The 17,410-nt window shown below is 18.9% G+C and overlaps 6 protein-coding genes and 1 non-coding gene across 7 annotated transcripts; 3 read left to right on the top strand and 4 right to left on the bottom strand.

The window, feature by feature from the left end:
* Window positions 1-19: 19 nt before the first annotated feature.
* Window positions 20-3,280, bottom strand: PGAL8A_00244400 (conserved Plasmodium protein, unknown function; the record flags this gene model as incomplete). Its single annotated transcript, XM_028671180.1, has 3 exons — window positions 20-180; window positions 349-1,527; window positions 1,696-3,280. The coding sequence occupies 3 exons, from the start codon at window positions 3,278-3,280 to the stop codon at window positions 20-22; spliced, it is 2,925 nt and encodes a 974-aa protein (XP_028527858.1).
* A 1,010-nt stretch (window positions 3,281-4,290) lies between these two features.
* Window positions 4,291-5,772, bottom strand: PGAL8A_00244300 (conserved Plasmodium protein, unknown function; the record flags this gene model as incomplete). The annotated part of the gene is made up of 1 exon (XM_028671179.1): window positions 4,291-5,772. One exon carries the CDS (start codon window positions 5,770-5,772, stop codon window positions 4,291-4,293), a length of 1,482 nt encoding a protein of 493 aa, XP_028527857.1.
* A 1,545-nt stretch (window positions 5,773-7,317) lies between these two features.
* On the top strand, window positions 7,318-8,685 carry SYN5 (syntaxin, Qa-SNARE family, putative; the record flags this gene model as incomplete). The annotated part of the gene is made up of 5 exons (XM_028671178.1): window positions 7,318-7,495; window positions 7,683-7,924; window positions 8,071-8,183; window positions 8,276-8,537; window positions 8,635-8,685. The coding sequence occupies 5 exons, from the start codon at window positions 7,318-7,320 to the stop codon at window positions 8,683-8,685; spliced, it is 846 nt and encodes a 281-aa protein (XP_028527856.1).
* Window positions 8,686-10,041: 1,356 nt separating this feature from the next.
* Window positions 10,042-10,798, bottom strand: PGAL8A_00244000 (60S ribosomal protein L23, putative; the record flags this gene model as incomplete). Its single annotated transcript, XM_028671176.1, has 2 exons — window positions 10,042-10,335; window positions 10,673-10,798. The coding sequence occupies 2 exons, from the start codon at window positions 10,796-10,798 to the stop codon at window positions 10,042-10,044; spliced, it is 420 nt and encodes a 139-aa protein (XP_028527855.1).
* PGAL8A_00244100 lies at window positions 10,524-10,609 on the bottom strand. Its single transcript, XR_003699204.1, has one exon. It is a non-coding gene; the product is annotated as a small nucleolar RNA snoR18 (small nucleolar RNA).
* A 2,063-nt stretch (window positions 10,799-12,861) lies between the features above and the next one.
* Window positions 12,862-15,300, top strand: PGAL8A_00243900 (glutamine--tRNA ligase, putative; the record flags this gene model as incomplete). The annotated part of the gene is made up of 1 exon (XM_028671175.1): window positions 12,862-15,300. One exon carries the CDS (start codon window positions 12,862-12,864, stop codon window positions 15,298-15,300), a length of 2,439 nt encoding a protein of 812 aa, XP_028527854.1.
* Window positions 15,301-16,280: 980 nt separating this feature from the next.
* On the top strand, window positions 16,281-17,175 carry PTPLA (protein tyrosine phosphatase-like protein, putative; the record flags this gene model as incomplete). Its single annotated transcript, XM_028671174.1, has 3 exons — window positions 16,281-16,476; window positions 16,563-16,775; window positions 16,965-17,175. Coding segments are annotated over 3 exons (620 nt in total), but the record flags the coding sequence as incomplete, so codon positions are not given.
* Between the last annotated feature and the right edge of the window lie 235 nt (window positions 17,176-17,410).

The following is a 17,410-nucleotide window of genomic DNA, read 5'->3' as shown; positions in this document are numbered from 1 at the left end:
AATTTCAAAAACATAATAATTATTGTCCAAATTTAAGTTTTGGAACAAATTTTTTAATTTCCTTCTTTAGTTCTACTTTTTTCAATAACGTCATTTTTATTTTACTTTTATCGATAAATATAGATTTTTTTTTAGCATCTTCTAAGATTTTTTTTAATTCAGAATTTTCAACGCTTGTCTCTATAAAAATAATAAAAAAAAAAAATGATATAATAAAAGAGAAATATTTCAAAATATAAAGTTTGAAATGAATAAATATATATGCGGTATAATGTAATTTTTTATAAATATTTCAAATTAATACAAAATTTTTTTCAATTCTTTTTTAATATAATAATTATATATTACGTTTAATTATTGTATCCTTTTTTGTAACTGGTTTTTTCATTATTTTCGATACTTCAGCGTTTTTTGTATTTGTTTCATCTTTTTCTGTATCCTCATTTTTTGGTTTTTTGAAATTAAAAAGGGAAAACTTTTTTTTAGTTTCATTTGGTTCTTTTTTCCCAGTATTTAATTTAAAAATGGACAATGGTTTTTTAATTCCAAGTTCTTTTTTCTTTTCTAATATAGTTGGATTACTTTTTTCATTTTCAGAATTCTTTGAAAATTTTTCATTTATTTTTGCTTCAATATTAGGAGTAAAATTTTTATTTTCTATTTCTTTATTTAAATTTTGTTTAGAACTTTTATTAATTTCAGATTCTTTATTTGCATTTTTATCATTTGAAGGTTTTATATTTATTATTTTTAAAATTTTATTTAAATTTTCTTTTTTAGGCTCAACTTTTATTTTAAGGAGTGGTTTAAGTATATTTTTAGAGGTCAGTTTTTGATCTACTGAATCACTTTTAGTAGGTGCAGATTCTTTTATTTTACTTTTTATATTATCATCTACATTGTTTATTTGTTCTGTAACTTTAGCTTTTGTGAGTGCATCTTTTTTTTGATATAATGGTAGTTTAATTTTTATTTTTCCATCTTCCATCTTTTCAGAATTAATTACAAGTTCCTCATTATTTAATGAATTTTTTTTATTTTCAGTTAATTCCTTTTTTTCCAATTCATTTTCCGCAGAAATATTTTTGTTTTTAGTTTCCATTTTTAATGGACTTTTTAAAGTAAATGGTTTAATAGTACCTGGTTTTCCTAATTCTATCTTTTTTGATAAGTCTTTTATAAGATTTTTTACATTTGATGGCTTATTTTTATGTTGATCATCTAGAATATTTTCCATTTTTTTTGTATTTATATTGTTATTAGTAAAGGTATTATTATTATTATCAATATTATTATTGACATTCTTATTAGCATTATTATCAATGCTATTATTACTGTCATTCTTAGTATTATTATCATTATTTTTATGAGAACCATCATTTTTAACAGTAATAGAAGCAGAATTATTATTGTTGTTTATATGGTTATTATCTTTAATTATTCTCTTATAAATTCCCTTTTGAAAAATTTTTCCTTTTACATCAATGCTTGATTCATTTAATTCTTTAACATCTTCTGTTTTTAATCCTATAAGAGAAAAATATAATATATGATTATTTTAATTAGAGATAACAGGCTTCATATAAAAAATTATGGAGATAAATATATAAATACCCTAAATCAATTTTATTAATAATAATAAAAATAAGTGTAAAATGAAATGTTAAAATCCGTTTTTATTATCTATATTAGTACCTTGTATCTCTTTTTTAGATGAATAAGGTTTAAAGGAAACTTTTTTCCCTCTCTGAATAAGTGTATTATTATTATTTTTAATTATTTGTAACTTTGTTTGAACTTTATGCTCTTCTGACTTTTGAATTCCAGCCTTTTCAATGATATCCTTACTTAAAACAATGCTTTTTTTCGTAATTAACTTCCCTTTTAATCCTATTTTTGTATTGCTAGTTAGAGATTTTTGTGTATTTTGTAAAATTATTTGAGATCTATTTATACTTGAATTATCCGAAAATTTGCTTTCCTTTACATGCTTAAATACTTCTGCTGGTAAAACAGATTTACTAGGATATTGATATACAGATACATACATTTTACCTATTATTTTTGGATTATTTTTATCTATTCTTGAATAAATATCCCAAGGGGCATTTTTTACTAATGTTTTTTCACTAATAAAAGAACATTTTGATGTTCCTACTAATAACTTTCCTCTGACATCATGAACATCTATTCTGAAACTTGGAACTGTTCCAGGAATTTTATGAGGCAAAGTATTTAAATTGATAGTATTATCTACATTAAATATGTATATTCCATTATGTAATATCTCATCGGGATTTTTAGGTTTCGTAACCCTTTTACTATTTTGAATAGCTGAATATGCAGTTTCATGGTCATATCTTACTACACAAACAATTTTAGGATTTTCTAGGGGATAATTAATTTCTACTAAACCAATTTTTATATCAAATCCTAATAAATCCCTAGGAATAATGGAATCATCGTAATTTGGGGTATTTTTTTCTAATTTATGTTCTGATATATTTCTTGATCTAAATTTATCAAGTTTATTGTTTTCTTCGTTATTTCTTTTAACCATGTCCGAAAAATTATTTTCTTTCAAAATAGGCATATGATCAATGTTACCATGGTGAAAATGAGATGGAGGCAACCAGCCATCATCTTGAGATGGTACAACTGGAGGTATAGGAGGAATAGGTGGGCATGAATATTTGCCATCTTTTAATAATCCAATAGTTTGATAATACAATAATCCATATAATGCATTAATACGAGGATCAAGTGTTCTACATGGATATATATAATCTAATAACATTTTTATTGTATTTCTCTTTTTTTCTATATTACTAGTATCCTCTGATACTTCTGCAGCTGTTTGTGTGCAAACACCTGCAAATGATTGAACTAACGTATCAAGTTGTATATATAATAAATCTATACGACGAACTGTGTCAATTAAAGAACTTTGATTATCTTTTATATTGCTTAACTTCTCTTCAAGCTTCATAGTATATATTTTATTTTTTTCTAATGCTTCATAAGCCTTAGCTACTTCTTCTTGTAAATAATAATTGTTTTTTTCTGCAGAAGATCTTTTTTCTTTTTCTAATTTAAATAAATTAAAATAATGCCTTATTTTGTCTTCTAATCCTTCTAAAATGTGTTCAATAATTTCAGGTTCAGGCCTTAGTCTTCGTTGAACTGTATCTTTCGTGAGATTGTATTTACTTTTATCTTTCACTTCGAATTTTTTCAGTTCATCATGCCACACTTTAAGACTATCACTTCTTTCTCTCATTTGTTTCCACAATTTTAAATGAAATTATTTAAAACATTTAATAATTATTTTTAGTTTTAAAAAAAAAATAACGATGAATACAACTTCAGAAATATCATTATTTTTTTAATTTTTATATATTACAGAAAGATGACAATATTGTCATAATATTTATTTTTAACATTAATTTATAAACTTGCAATTAAATTTATTTAAATAAGTAAAAAAGAAAAAATATTTAAATAATTCGTTTTATATCTCTTTTTTTTCTTCTTTTCAAAAATAATTATATATATTAAATAATTTTACTAAAAAACAATTGTTACAAAATAAATATTTTTTACGAAATAGACACGTACCAATAAAAATAATGTCAATAATATTAAAAAAAAAAAACATATATGTGTATGGCATAATGCCAATGTGAATAAATCTATATGAAAATATATGAATACATTAACTGATGTTGTTCAATTTGTGAATTATTTTTTGAAGCGTTCTAAATAGCTTTTTTTCACCTTAAATTGTTTTCTTTAGTTATATATAGAATTAAAATTTTTTAAATTATTAAAACAAATAGTAATTTTTTTTTTTTTTTTTTTTTTTTATATTAATATTAACAAATTATTATTTTTCATGTTGTAGTTAGAACAAATTTAATGAACAACGTATTTTTTTATGAACAATTTTTTTTTTTAAATACAAGTTCTAATTACGCACGCGCACGTACATGCACACGCCAGAAACCTTTTTTTTTTTTTTTTTTTTTTTTTTTTTTTTCTATATCCTTCATATATGTTTAGCTCAAAACAAATTATATATCTTTTTCCCTTAATTATTTTTGTTCTCCTTTATATTAATATTTTATTATAATTCTATTATTTATTTATTTTTTAAAATTTTTTATATAATTATTATAAATTAGATATGTATATATATATATACATATATATTTCACCTTTTAAAAAGAAAAAACTATAATTTCATTAAAACATAAAGGATTCTGAAAAATAAAAAATTTACAGAGTTATTTATAAATAAGAATAAATTCCTAATGATATATTAGTAGCTATTAAATATCCTATAACTCCCCAAATTGTGGCTGCAAATGTTAAATCAGGTCTTTCTAAAATTTTAGACATTAAAGCAGCAGTAGTGGGTCCACCTATATTTGCATTAATAGCTAATAATATTTCATCAATGGATATAGATGCAAATGAGATTCCTGAAACGAAATTATATATAAATGAAAAAGCAAAAGTAAAGAATAAGTGAATTATTAGTATACATATTATTAATATTATCAAAGGGCTAGCTATTGCACATAAATTTTTTACATTTATTAAAATTCCAGAAAGAGACAAATAGTATATAGTCAAAATTTTTAAAATTGTTGAATAATATTCTAATGATCTAAAGTATACACCTGTAATAAATTTGGTTATTTTATAATTATTCGTTTTAATGTTTACAATTTGTATTATATAATCGAATGTGTACATATAAGTAAATGTTACTATCAATAGAAAAAATGTTTTAAGTTTGTCAATGTTTATGTGAGAAATCATAAATTTGTATAGTAGATCATTGTCATTTATTATTTTTTTGCTTAACAAAACTACAAGTATTATAGCTAAAGAATCATATAAAAGTTTAATAATAAAATCATAAAAAAGGTAAGGTTTCATATTTTCTTGTTTCTGATGATTTTCATTATTTATGAAAGAACCATATAGATTCATAAATTTTTTATCGGATATTAGGTGTTTTTTCTCTTCATTATTTAATTTAAGATTGTTATTTTTTTTTGTATCTTCTTCAATATCACTTAAAGTATCACTGTTACAAAAATAAGTAATTTTGCAATACTTTTTAAATAAAGGTAAAGTCATTAGAAATATGTTTGTGAAAATATCATCTAATATAAATATACTATTTTTTGCTTCACCGCTTATATTTAATAGATCAGCAACTTCTATAAAATTAATATAGCCACCAATATAGGTTGATATAAAACAAGCAACACTTTTTTTTAAGTAATTATCCGATTCAATATCATTTATCTCATATATAATTTTTGTTAAATAATAAGATAAAATACCACCAATAACTGTTCCAGTGGCACCAAATACAAATGCAACTCCCAAATGTAGTACCCTTCTACGTATTAAAAAATTGTATATTGAAACTTTCTGTTTTGATTCAAAGAAAATTACATTTTCTTTATATTTTGATGATTTAGATGTAAATATGTTTTTTTTTTTTATACATAAAAAAGTTACGATAAGAGAAATACATAAAGTATAGGACAAAATTTGTTTCAAAAAAAATTCCATATATTTTTTATCGTAAATTTCAATTTCACATATTGCGTTAAAAATTATTCCTAAAACAAAGCTAGATAAATATGCAGTAAAAATACTTCCAATTTTTGTGTTAGATTCAAATATTACACTTAAAAGACTAATTATAAAAGCAGTGACATATTGATGATACTTTAAATAATTTATCATGGTTTTATATAATTTTTTTAAAAAATTTATTTCCTATTTTAAAAAATATAACTGTTTGTTTAACATTATTCTTAAAAAGAGAAAAAAAGCATGGAGAAAAAAAAAAAAAAAATACATAAATATCTATATATATATGTATTTTCATTATTTAAAAAATATATTTATAATTTTAAATATATTATGATTTATAGTCATTAAATAACATTTATGTTTTCAAAGGAATTATATGGCATTTTAATAAAGTGCATATTTTTTCAATTCATATTTTAAAAGGAATAAATTTATGAAAAAAAATTATATATTTTTCTTATATCTATAATACGAAGATCGTTATAAGAAAAATGATTTTTACAACAATTTGTAGATTTGAAATTTAGGCAATAATATTATGTTACCTTTTCTTTATTTATATATATAATTTTATAATTAAGAGATGAAATTTCATTTTTGCTTAGTATAAGATAATATAAAAATTATTTGAGTTTCTAATTTATCTTAATTTTTTTTCTAGTTGTATGTATAAGCTAACATTATAAACATTATATTAGCAAATACAGTTATCACTTCCATTATATTTTTTTTAAACTATAAAAAATTATATTCTTTTTTTTTAGGAAATTATAGTTAACTATTGTTACTTTTTTTTTTTTTTTTTTTTTTTTTTTTTTTTTACACTTAGGGTGCTAAACAAAAAATTGATATTTAAATGAAAAAAAAAATTATAAGAACTTGATAAATCTATTTATATATTATATGTTAATTTCAAAATCAAAAAAGAATATATATTAAATTTTCATAAAAAAATCTTCATACATTATGAATGTTTATTTTATGAATTATGAGAATTTTGAAATAAATGTAAAAAAAGAATATTTCAAAAAATGTTATTCTCTTAATTATAAAAAGAATAAATTTTATGAAAAGTAACCAAATATATAAATGTATAATTTATGTATAAATTCTAATATTTTATCATATCTTATCAATTTAATATTATGAAAAAAAAAAAAAAAAAAAAAAAAAAAAAAAAAGATATGAATTTAAAAATTTGTTATTTATGTAAATGTTTCTATCTTAAATGAACCTTACACATTCTAAAATAACTAAAAATTTGTGATAAATCAAATAATAATATTTTTTTTTATATATTTTATTTTTTTCTTATTAATAAAGAAAAAATATATTAGCAAAAATATTATTTTTTTGTAGTGTAAATATAATGTCAATTTGATTTAGTTCTATTTTTACTTTAAAGATATGATGTAAAAAATAGTTTGAAAAAAATAGATAATTCATCAAAATATTTAAAATTTATAAATAAAAATTTAAAGAAAATTTTCAAATAAAATGAACAAATTGAATGTCGAGAAAATGAAAATTCATTTAAATAATTTTAACTTTAAATATAAACTTTAATTTTAATTATATTCTTTTATGTATAAGCGAAAAAAAAAAAAATAAAATAAAATAATAAAATAAAAATTGTAGCTTCATTTTTTTTTTATTTGTGAAGGTAAATTATTCTATTTTTTTTTTTTGTGTAAAATGCCTCATGTTGATAAAACAGAAGTGTTTTTTAAAATTGTTGAGAAGCTTAGCAGTGATAATTTTAATTTAAGAAAAAATAGAAGCATCGCTCAAGACACACAAGTGAGCGAACTTGCTTCAAAAATAACTAATTTACTACAAGGAGGAAACCAAAAATTACAACAGTTGGATAGATGTAAATAAAAGAAAAAAATAAAAATAAAATAAATTATACTATTATAAAATGTAGATTATTTATTTAGATGGAATAAATATTTAAATGTTTATCCTACTAAAATATAATTAAAAAAATGTCAATTACTTTTTTTTTTTTTTAATGTTTCTTTATATATATATATATTTTTAATAAATATTATTTTAAGGTGTAAAGCAAAAAGGAATTTTTAATGACAAAACTTCTGAAATAGAAGAATTAACATATGAAGTGAAACAAACAATCACAGATGTAACAAATAATTTAGATTTATTAGTAAATTATACCTATAGTTTAAATATTAGTAATCCACAAAGTAGAACTCACATAGATAACATCATTTCTTCATTAAAAAATCAACTTTATGAATTTACAAAGAAATTTAAAGATACTTTACAAATCAGGAGTGAAGTAATATTAAAAGAAAAAAAAAAAAAAAAAAAAAGACATACATATAAATATGTATTTACTTCATTTTTTTTTATGATTTTTTATTTTTTTATATAATATATTAAAATGGTATAACAATTTTTTTTGTGTGTTTACATTCAAAATAGCATATAAAAAAACAAGTAAATAGAAGAAAAATGTATTCTCATACATTAACTGAAGCAACATTTAACAATGAAAATTATAAATTTACCCCCCTTCATGATATTGATATTGAAAGGTATATATATATATATATATTTAAATAAATTATGATAAAATACATTTATTAATTTAAGTATTTTTAAATATTAATTTGTATTTATTTTACAGTGGTCAACAACAAACTCTAAAAGTGAAGGAAAAAACGTCATATCTACATTCAAGAGTTGATGCCATGGAAAACATTCAAAAAGTAATAGGGGATTTAGCACAAATGTTTCAAAAAGTTGCAACTATGGTTACTCAGCAAGATGAAATGATTAAACGTATTGATGAAGATATAGATATTTCTTTATCTAATACTAGAGAAGGGCAAAATTATCTTTTATCATATTTCAATAGAGTTACCTCCACAAGGACTCTTATATTGCAGGTATGAATTTTATTAATATAATACTTATAATAATATATACACATTTAAGATATTTACTAAAATTATAAATTTTCTACATTTTTCTTGAACACCTTAGGTTTTTGTCTGTATATTTGTTTTGATAGTATTTTTTGTTTTATTTTCGTGAAAAGAAAGTTATATAAAGTTGAAAATTCGTTTCATAAATCACCAAAAAAAATTTTAAGGAAATTATAACAATGCATATTTAAATATATCCTTATTGATAATACACATTTAATTTAGTATTTTTAATTTCGTTTTAACATAAAATCATCCATATTTCGTTAAGGAAATTATAATTTTTTTTTAGTGTTTGTTGTTTATTCTTAGATACTACTTATTTACTTTTTTTTTTTAAAATGATAAATTTATATTTATAATTTTCAAAGAAAAACAAAATTGTTAAAATTAATTTATAAATATATTTTTAAATAAATTGAAATATATATATTTTAACAGAACAACGTACTCACACTTGTACAAAAAAAAAAAAAAAAAAAAATTATGTTTATACATTTTAATTTTTATTTTTTTTAGTTTTACATAATTTATCCATCCTGATTATTTTTTTTTATAATATTTTAATTTACACTTCTATATTTTTTAATATAGATATTTAACCAAAAAAATGGTCATTTTACGTAAAATGAATATACATCATTTTAATTAAAATTAGTTTATTAAAATTTTATTTTTTTATAAATTAAAATTTTAAATTATTTTTATTTAACAAAAACTTCCAAATATAATAATGTAAATTTTTCCTTTATCATCTACTTCATACAATACAGTATACCTTTCATAGAACAAAAGAGCAATTTAAAATATGTAGTATTACGAAGACTAAATCAAATTTATATATATATTTAATTTAAAAGTTGCTGAAAAAAATATAGGATTGTACTCGGTGCACTTAAAACTATATTCGTTAATGTAAAAAATATTATCCTAATATAAGTTGAACACCTATTATTAATAAAGAAATCTTAATAATTATTTATATTTAAATTCTGCCTTTGACGAAAAAAATATTCTGAAAAATTTGATATATATATTTATATATATTCTTTTATATATTTCACAAAAATATCATTATTTTATAAGTATTCGATAAAAATTTCGATACTGTAATTTTGAGAATTTGTTTATTTTCTTATTAATATATTTATTTTTATTTATTATTTTTTTTTTTTTTTTTTTTGGGGGGGGGAGAGGAAATTATAAATTCCTATAATTTTTATATAGTTAAAAACATTTTTTTTTTTCTTTAAATTAAATATCATAATTTTAATATATCTTTACAAATCATATTAATACATATATCCACATAAATGGTTTTTATATACAACTCTTTATATATATATATATATATATATATAATTAAAAAATATAATTTAACTTAATTTTTGAAAAGTTTGTAACATTTACATTGCTTTTAATTATTATATTTAATTAAAAAAAAAAAAAAAAAAATATTAAAAATTTAAACAATTGCAGAAGCAGCTGATGATAATTTTGGCCATAATTCTGCACATTCTCTGGCAACTGGTCCTGTTATAGCTGATCCTTTCATTTCTCCTTTGGGGTTAACTATAACTCCTGCATTATCTTCAAAATATATAAAATAACCTTCATGTCTCCTCCAAGCTTTTGATTGACGAGCAATAATAGCATTTAAAACTTTTTTTCTCAAATCAGGTTTTCCTTTTTTTACAGTAGCTAATACCATATCACCTAATGAAGCAGCTGGTAATCTATTTAAACATGATCCAAAACCCTTTAATAAAGAAAAAATAAAATAATAATTATATAAGAAAAATATAAAATTATATATATATATATATATATATATATATATATATATATATATATATATACAAAATAAAGAAAAAATATAGATGAAACTATTTTATTTTAATTTGATAACATTAATTTTTTTTTTTAAATATATTTCTAAAATATATAAAGATCAGTGTCTTTTTTATTATCGGCTTTTTAATTTATCAACATATATTTCAGTCCTATCATTGTATTCATCATATGTTTATATATTTTAGATATTCCTTTTTCATAAAAAAAAAAAAAAAAATATATATATATAATAATAAAATTACCTGAACAGCAATAATGTACAGGTTTTTTCCTCCACTATTATCACAACAATTAATGAGAGCACCTACTGGTAAGGATAAGGTAATTCTCATTTTATTTTTTAATGTTCCTGCTCTTCCTCTTTTCATTTTTAAATAATTATATAAAATAAATATATAATAAATTAATATTAAAAGAAAAAAAAAAAAAAAATTTTAAATTTTGTAAAAATTTAAATAATAAAAAATAATCATAATAAATATTAATTAAATTATCATCACAATTGATAATAATGTTACAAAAAAATTAAATATGTTTTTAAAATATTTTACTTATAAACATTTTATATAAATATATATATTATATATATATATAAAATAATTATAAATTTAAAAAAATTTTTTTTTTCCAAAATATTTTATATAAAATTAAAAGTACATAAATATAATAGATATATATTATTTTATGTTTTTGCATATATATGAAAAAAAAATATATATGATATTCATTTATAATATTAAAAAAAAATTGTATATTAAATAATTATGCATATAAAATGAAAAAAAAAAAAAAAATATATGAAATATATGTATTCATACATTAATTAAAAATGTTATAACCAACAGTGACAAAAGGGATAAATTAAACATATGAAAAATTTATCTTAGTATTTTTTTTTTTTTTTTAGCATATCCATAATATTTTAATTCCAAAAATAGTTAATTTTATCATTTTCTAGTAAAATTTTATATAGAATAATATATATTTTTCAAATTTCCTAATATTTATATATTTTTTTATTTTTAATATTAGTAATTTAAGATTAATTTCCTTATAATGCATATTAGTGAAATTTTAGTTTACATTATATTTAGAAAGAAAAAGAAATAATATATAATGAAAAAACGCACAATTAAGAAATAAAAATTATTATTGAATAAAAAATTACTAGATAATAAAAGAAAAAATTCAATTTATCCTATCTTTAAACATTATAAAATTTTTTTGTTTTTATAGACGCAAATATTTAAAAATTTAAATAGAAAAAAAAAGTAAATAAAAAAATATCTATTTTTATAAATCTATAAATCATTATACTTGTTCTGTTCTACAAATTAAAATACTAAATTCGTAAGTCAAAATAATTAGAATATTTTAAAAAAATTTTCACATTTTTCATGTTAATAGGTTTATATTTACAAAAATTGTGCTATCATTATTCTTAAAAAAAAAAAAAATTTACGTAAAATAAGTATTCTTTATTTTTTAATTTTGTTTTATGTTAAATTAATATATTATATAAAATATATGTATAAACAATTTAAATTATAAGCGTGAAAATAACTAAAAAAAAAAAATTATTTTTTCTAATTTTTTATTTAAATTACTTTATATATTATATAAGGGAATATTTTTTTTAAAATTTCTTATTAATAAATTAAAAAATTTATTGTAAATTATCATAAAATTTAAATAATTACTATTTACTACAATAAATAACTGTTTAACACATTTACAAAAAGAAATATGGTTAAAATTTAAAAAAAAATTGAACTATTATAGAATATGAACAATTATATTTAATTTTATTTTTTTCTCATCTTTTATATATTTATTTGTAAAAAGTGCCATAAATATTATCTTATTATAAAATAATAATTTACATTTATTATGCCTTTGCATAAATATATTACTTTATAATTTACTTTTATTTCTTAATTTTTTTTTTTTTAAAATACACAATTCCCACTTTACAATAATAAATATGAAGTTTCCCGTAAAAATATTTGAAATTTTATATATTTAGAGCATATATATATTTTTTAATTTTTTTTTTTTTTTTTTGTTTTTTTTGCATAAATATAATAACATTGTAATTTGTACAACTATTTTTATATATAAATATACGTGTGTATTAAAAAAGTTAATATAATTTAAAGAATAGATAAGAATATTTACATTTAATAGATTTATGTACTTTTTATTTTGGTTAATCATAAAATTATATTTAAAATAATAGAATTAGAATATAATTTATTTATATTGTATTAAGAGTTATTTGACATTTAAAAAGGAAAGAAAGTGTATTTAACTAATTTTTAATAAAAGTACTCCTTTAATTCATTTCCATATAAGTAAATGCAATTTTTTAATTAAAGATAGTAAATATATATATATATATATATATGTTTATATTTATATAAACAAAAACATGGAATATATAGAAAAGATATATATTAAAAATAAATTAGAATTGTCTGAGAATTTTCACTACTTCTATAATTGGTTCAAATTTAATTTTGGTATATCTTTGATAGTAAGTGAAAATAGTAGTTTAAAGAATAGTATAATATTAGAATTAGAAAATAACAAAAAACTTATATTGAATGAGATAAATAGTTGTGAAGCAATATTTCTGTTAAGTAGTAACAATGATGATGAAGACTATTATAATTTGTTAGAGAAAGAGGAATTAAAATATTATTTAAAAGATTATATATTAGGAAAAAAAAAAATAAATGAAGATTTTTATGAAAAAATAGAAAACGAAATGATAAATAAAAAGTTTTTTTTGAGCGATAAGTTACATTTTGTTGATTTCTTATTATTTTGTGTATTTAAAAAACATAAAGTTGAGAATATAAAAGAAAAATATATAAATATAAGTAAATGGTTTTCAAAGAACAATGTCAATATTAAAGAAGGTGATATTAGCTCTATTACAAATACAAATTTTATACAACAAATAATTGAAGATGATTTAAAAAAGAAAAAGCATATACAAGTAATAACAAGATTTCCACCAGAACCTAATGGCTATCTCCATTTAGGTCATGCAAAAAGTATATGCTTAAATTTTGGATTGTCAGAAAAATATGGAGGTAGAACACATTTACGATTTGATGACACCAATCCAGTTACTGAAGAAATAAGATATATAGAATCAATAAAAGAAGATGTTAAATGGTTAGGATTTGATTGGAAGGAACATTTATATTTTGCATCTGATTATTTTGATCAATTATATGAATGGGCAGTTCAATTAATAAAACAAGGAGATGCTTACGTTGATGATCAAACTATTGAAGAAATAAGGAAAACTAGAGGAAGTTTAAAAGTACCAGGAGTAAATTCACCATATAGAAATAGATCAGTTGAAGAAAATTTAGAACTTTTTGAAAAAATGAAAAAGGGAGAATATAAAGAAGGAGAAAGAGTATTAAGAGCAAAGATAGATATGACTTCAGGAAATATAAATATGCGTGACCCCATATTATATAGGATTATGCATAAAGTTCATCCAAAAAGTAAAGACAAATGGGTTATATATCCAATGTATGATTTTGCTCATGGTCAATCTGATTCTATTGAAAAAATTACACATTCTATATGTACCTTAGAATTTGAAACACATAGACCTTTATATGAATGGTTTCAAGAAAAATTAAATATTTTTAGAACAAGACAAATTGAATTTGCTCGTTTAAATTTAACATATATGGTTATGAGCAAAAGAAAATTATTAACTTTAGTTAATGAAAAATGGGTGAAAGACTGGGACGATCCACGTATGCCAACTATATCTGGTATGAGAAGAAGAGGATATAGCCCAGAAGCTATAAAAGATTTTTGCAGCAAAGTAGGAGTAGCTAAAAGAGAAAATATGATATCGTTTGATTTGTTAGAGCTATGTGCTAGAGAAGATATGAATAAAAAAGCTATACGACTATTTGGTGTATTAAAACCATTAAAAGTTGTTATAACAAATTTTGATGAAAATTTATATAAGAATTCTGATTTTTATGTGTTAACTGCTTTAAATCATCCTAGAAATGATAATATGGGTAGCAGAACCATAACATTTGAAAAGGAAATTTTTATTGATGAAGAAGATTTTCAAGAATTTCCTTCAGAAGATTTTTATCGTTTGGCACCAAAGAGAACAGTTCGATTAAGATATGCATTTTGTATTACATGTAATGAAGTAATTAAAGATGAAAAGAATAATATTATAGAATTAAGATGTACATATGATCACAATAGCAAAAGTGGGACTTCTGAAAATTCTAAAAAAGTTAAATCTACAATCCATTGGGTATCAAAAAAAAATTCAATCTTATCAGAATTTAGAATATATGATAAACTATTTACAAAGGCTAATCCTGAATCTAATGATGATGATTACGATATTGAAAAATATATGAATAATTTTATTTTTGAATTAAATGATAATAATAATACGAATAATAATTCACTTGATTATTCTTCCGATTTTCAGAAAGATAATGATAATAATAAAGAAGAAAACATTAATGATATAAATAATGTCGGATGGAGAAAATATATAAATAAAAATTCTTTAGTAATTCATAAAGGATTAGTAGAAAAATATTCCATGAATTGTAAAGTAGGAGATCCAATACAATTTGAAAGAATTGGATATTTTACAAAAGATAATGATTCTACTGATGATTTACCTGTTTTCAATTTAACAGTAGCTTTAGTTGATAATTTTTCATTAAAAAAGAAAAAAGATGAATTGATTAAAAAAGAGATGGATAAAATTAAAAGAGAAAAAATTGCTAACGAAAGAAGGTTAAAAAAGGAAGAAAAAAAAATTAGAGAACAAAAGAAAAAGGAACAAGTATGAAAAAAAAAAAAAAAAGAAAAAATAAAATAAATAAATATACCGTCTAAATAAACAAATTAATAAAAAGTCGATATTCAAAAATAAAATTTAATGATTTTATTACATTTTCGAAAAGACAAATATTTAAGAATCAATTTTTTTATTTTATTTTTTTCTATGTATTCATTGAAGAGAATATGCATTAAATGAAATTTTTCTTTTTGTTACCTTTTTTTTTTTTTTTTTTTAATTTTTTTTAATTTTTAGAGTTACAATTTTATATTAGGAGTTAATATATATATTTAATTTGCATTTGAAATTTTTTTATGTAATTTTATTAAAAATAACTTCTAAATATCTAAATGATATTCAAAAACCAAATTTAAATTTACATATTTTGTAAAATAAAAAAAGATAATATTATTTAAAAAATATAAAATGTTCAGAGAAAATTAAACTTTTCTTTTTATACAAAAAAAAAAAAAAAAAAAAATTATGATTACAAAAATTCTTAATATTTTTATAGTAAGTCTATAGCAATTCAAAGATTTTTTTTTTAATTAATATCAGAAAAGTTTTCATATTTTGTATCCCAAATATGTTTATACACATTTATATAAATCGAAGTTAAAAATATGTTAATTTAATTTTATTCATACTTTGATAGATTAATATATATATATATTTATTTTTTTTTTTTTTTTTTCATTGAAGTAAAACAAAAAAATTTATTGATATATATCTCTAGAATTATAAATATATTTTTTTTTTTTATCTTTTTTCTTATTCTGTCAAATTTAAAAAAAATAAAAAAATAAAATACATGGTATACTTATATTGATACATTTTTTTTTTTTTTTTTTTTCTTTCTTTTTTTTTTTATTGTAATTTAAAATATATATTTTTATATATTTTAATAATTTTCATTTATAAAATATTTTTTTTTCTTCAATATCTTTTAAACATTAATATATATGTAAAGTAACAAATATTTAGTCAAAATGAGTGTAAAAACCAAGTTCATGCTTACTTATAATATTTTGTGTTGTATATTGTGGATATTTGTTTTATTAACTTCAATTCAATATGCCTTTAACAAAGAAAAATATCATATAAAAGATTTTTGGTCAAATTCTAGAAAATTAATTACAATAACACAGTCATTAGCTATATTTGAAATTTTCTTTTCAATTATAGGTATTTAAAAGTGGATCTAAAATTACATATGTATTTTTTTTTATATATATGTATAAATATAATGTTATTTTATTATTTCTTTATAGGTGCAATTAATTCAGTTGTAACTATTGTAACAGCTCAAGTATTTAGTCGATTATTTATTGTTCATTTAATTTTTAATTATTTACCTAATAACAATAAATGGATATTCTCATGTTTAATATCTTGGTCAATCATAGATATAATCCGTTATTTAATTTATTCCCTCAACTTGTTAAATATTCGTATTAATTTTTTAGATGGACTACGAAATAAATGTATTGAAAAAATAACAAATAATATATAAATACTATAAAAATAGGAAAATAAATTATTCGAAATTTTTAAATATAAAAAAAATAAATATAGAAGTTAAAAATTCTAAATATACATATAAATAACAGTAATTTATTATTATTTTTTTTTTTTTTTTTTTTAAATATAAATATTTTTTTTCTTTTTTATAGTGCCATTAATATTATATCCAATAGGAATTACTTCAGAAATTATTTGCACTATATCTAGTTTAGATAATATTTATAATACTCCCTTTTTAAGAGCATTTCCATATTCTATGCCAAATAATTTAAATTTTCAAATTGACATTTATTATTTCTGTATTTTTGTTTTATTTCTATATATACCAGGAAGTTTTTTACTCTACTCAGCTGCTATAAAGTAATTTTCTTATCAATTTTTAGAAATATATTAATTTTTCCTCCATTTTTTTTGTTTTTAAATCATACATATAATATTATCAACATTTTTTAATTACATAATATATATATATATATATATATATATATTAGTAGGATTATTGTTATTATAATATTTTTTTTTTTTTTTTTTTTTTTTTTTTTTTTAAAAAAATTAAAAAAAAAACAAAAAAAAAAAAAAAAAAATTGTAATAAAA

Source organism: Plasmodium gallinaceum (assembly GCF_900005855.1).
Source record: "Plasmodium gallinaceum strain 8A genome assembly, contig: PGAL8A_v1_76, whole genome shotgun sequence".
Taxonomy (NCBI): domain Eukaryota; phylum Apicomplexa; class Aconoidasida; order Haemosporida; family Plasmodiidae; genus Plasmodium; species Plasmodium gallinaceum.
Note: the sequence above shows the minus strand (reverse complement) of the source record. Positions and strands in the feature narration are given on the sequence as shown.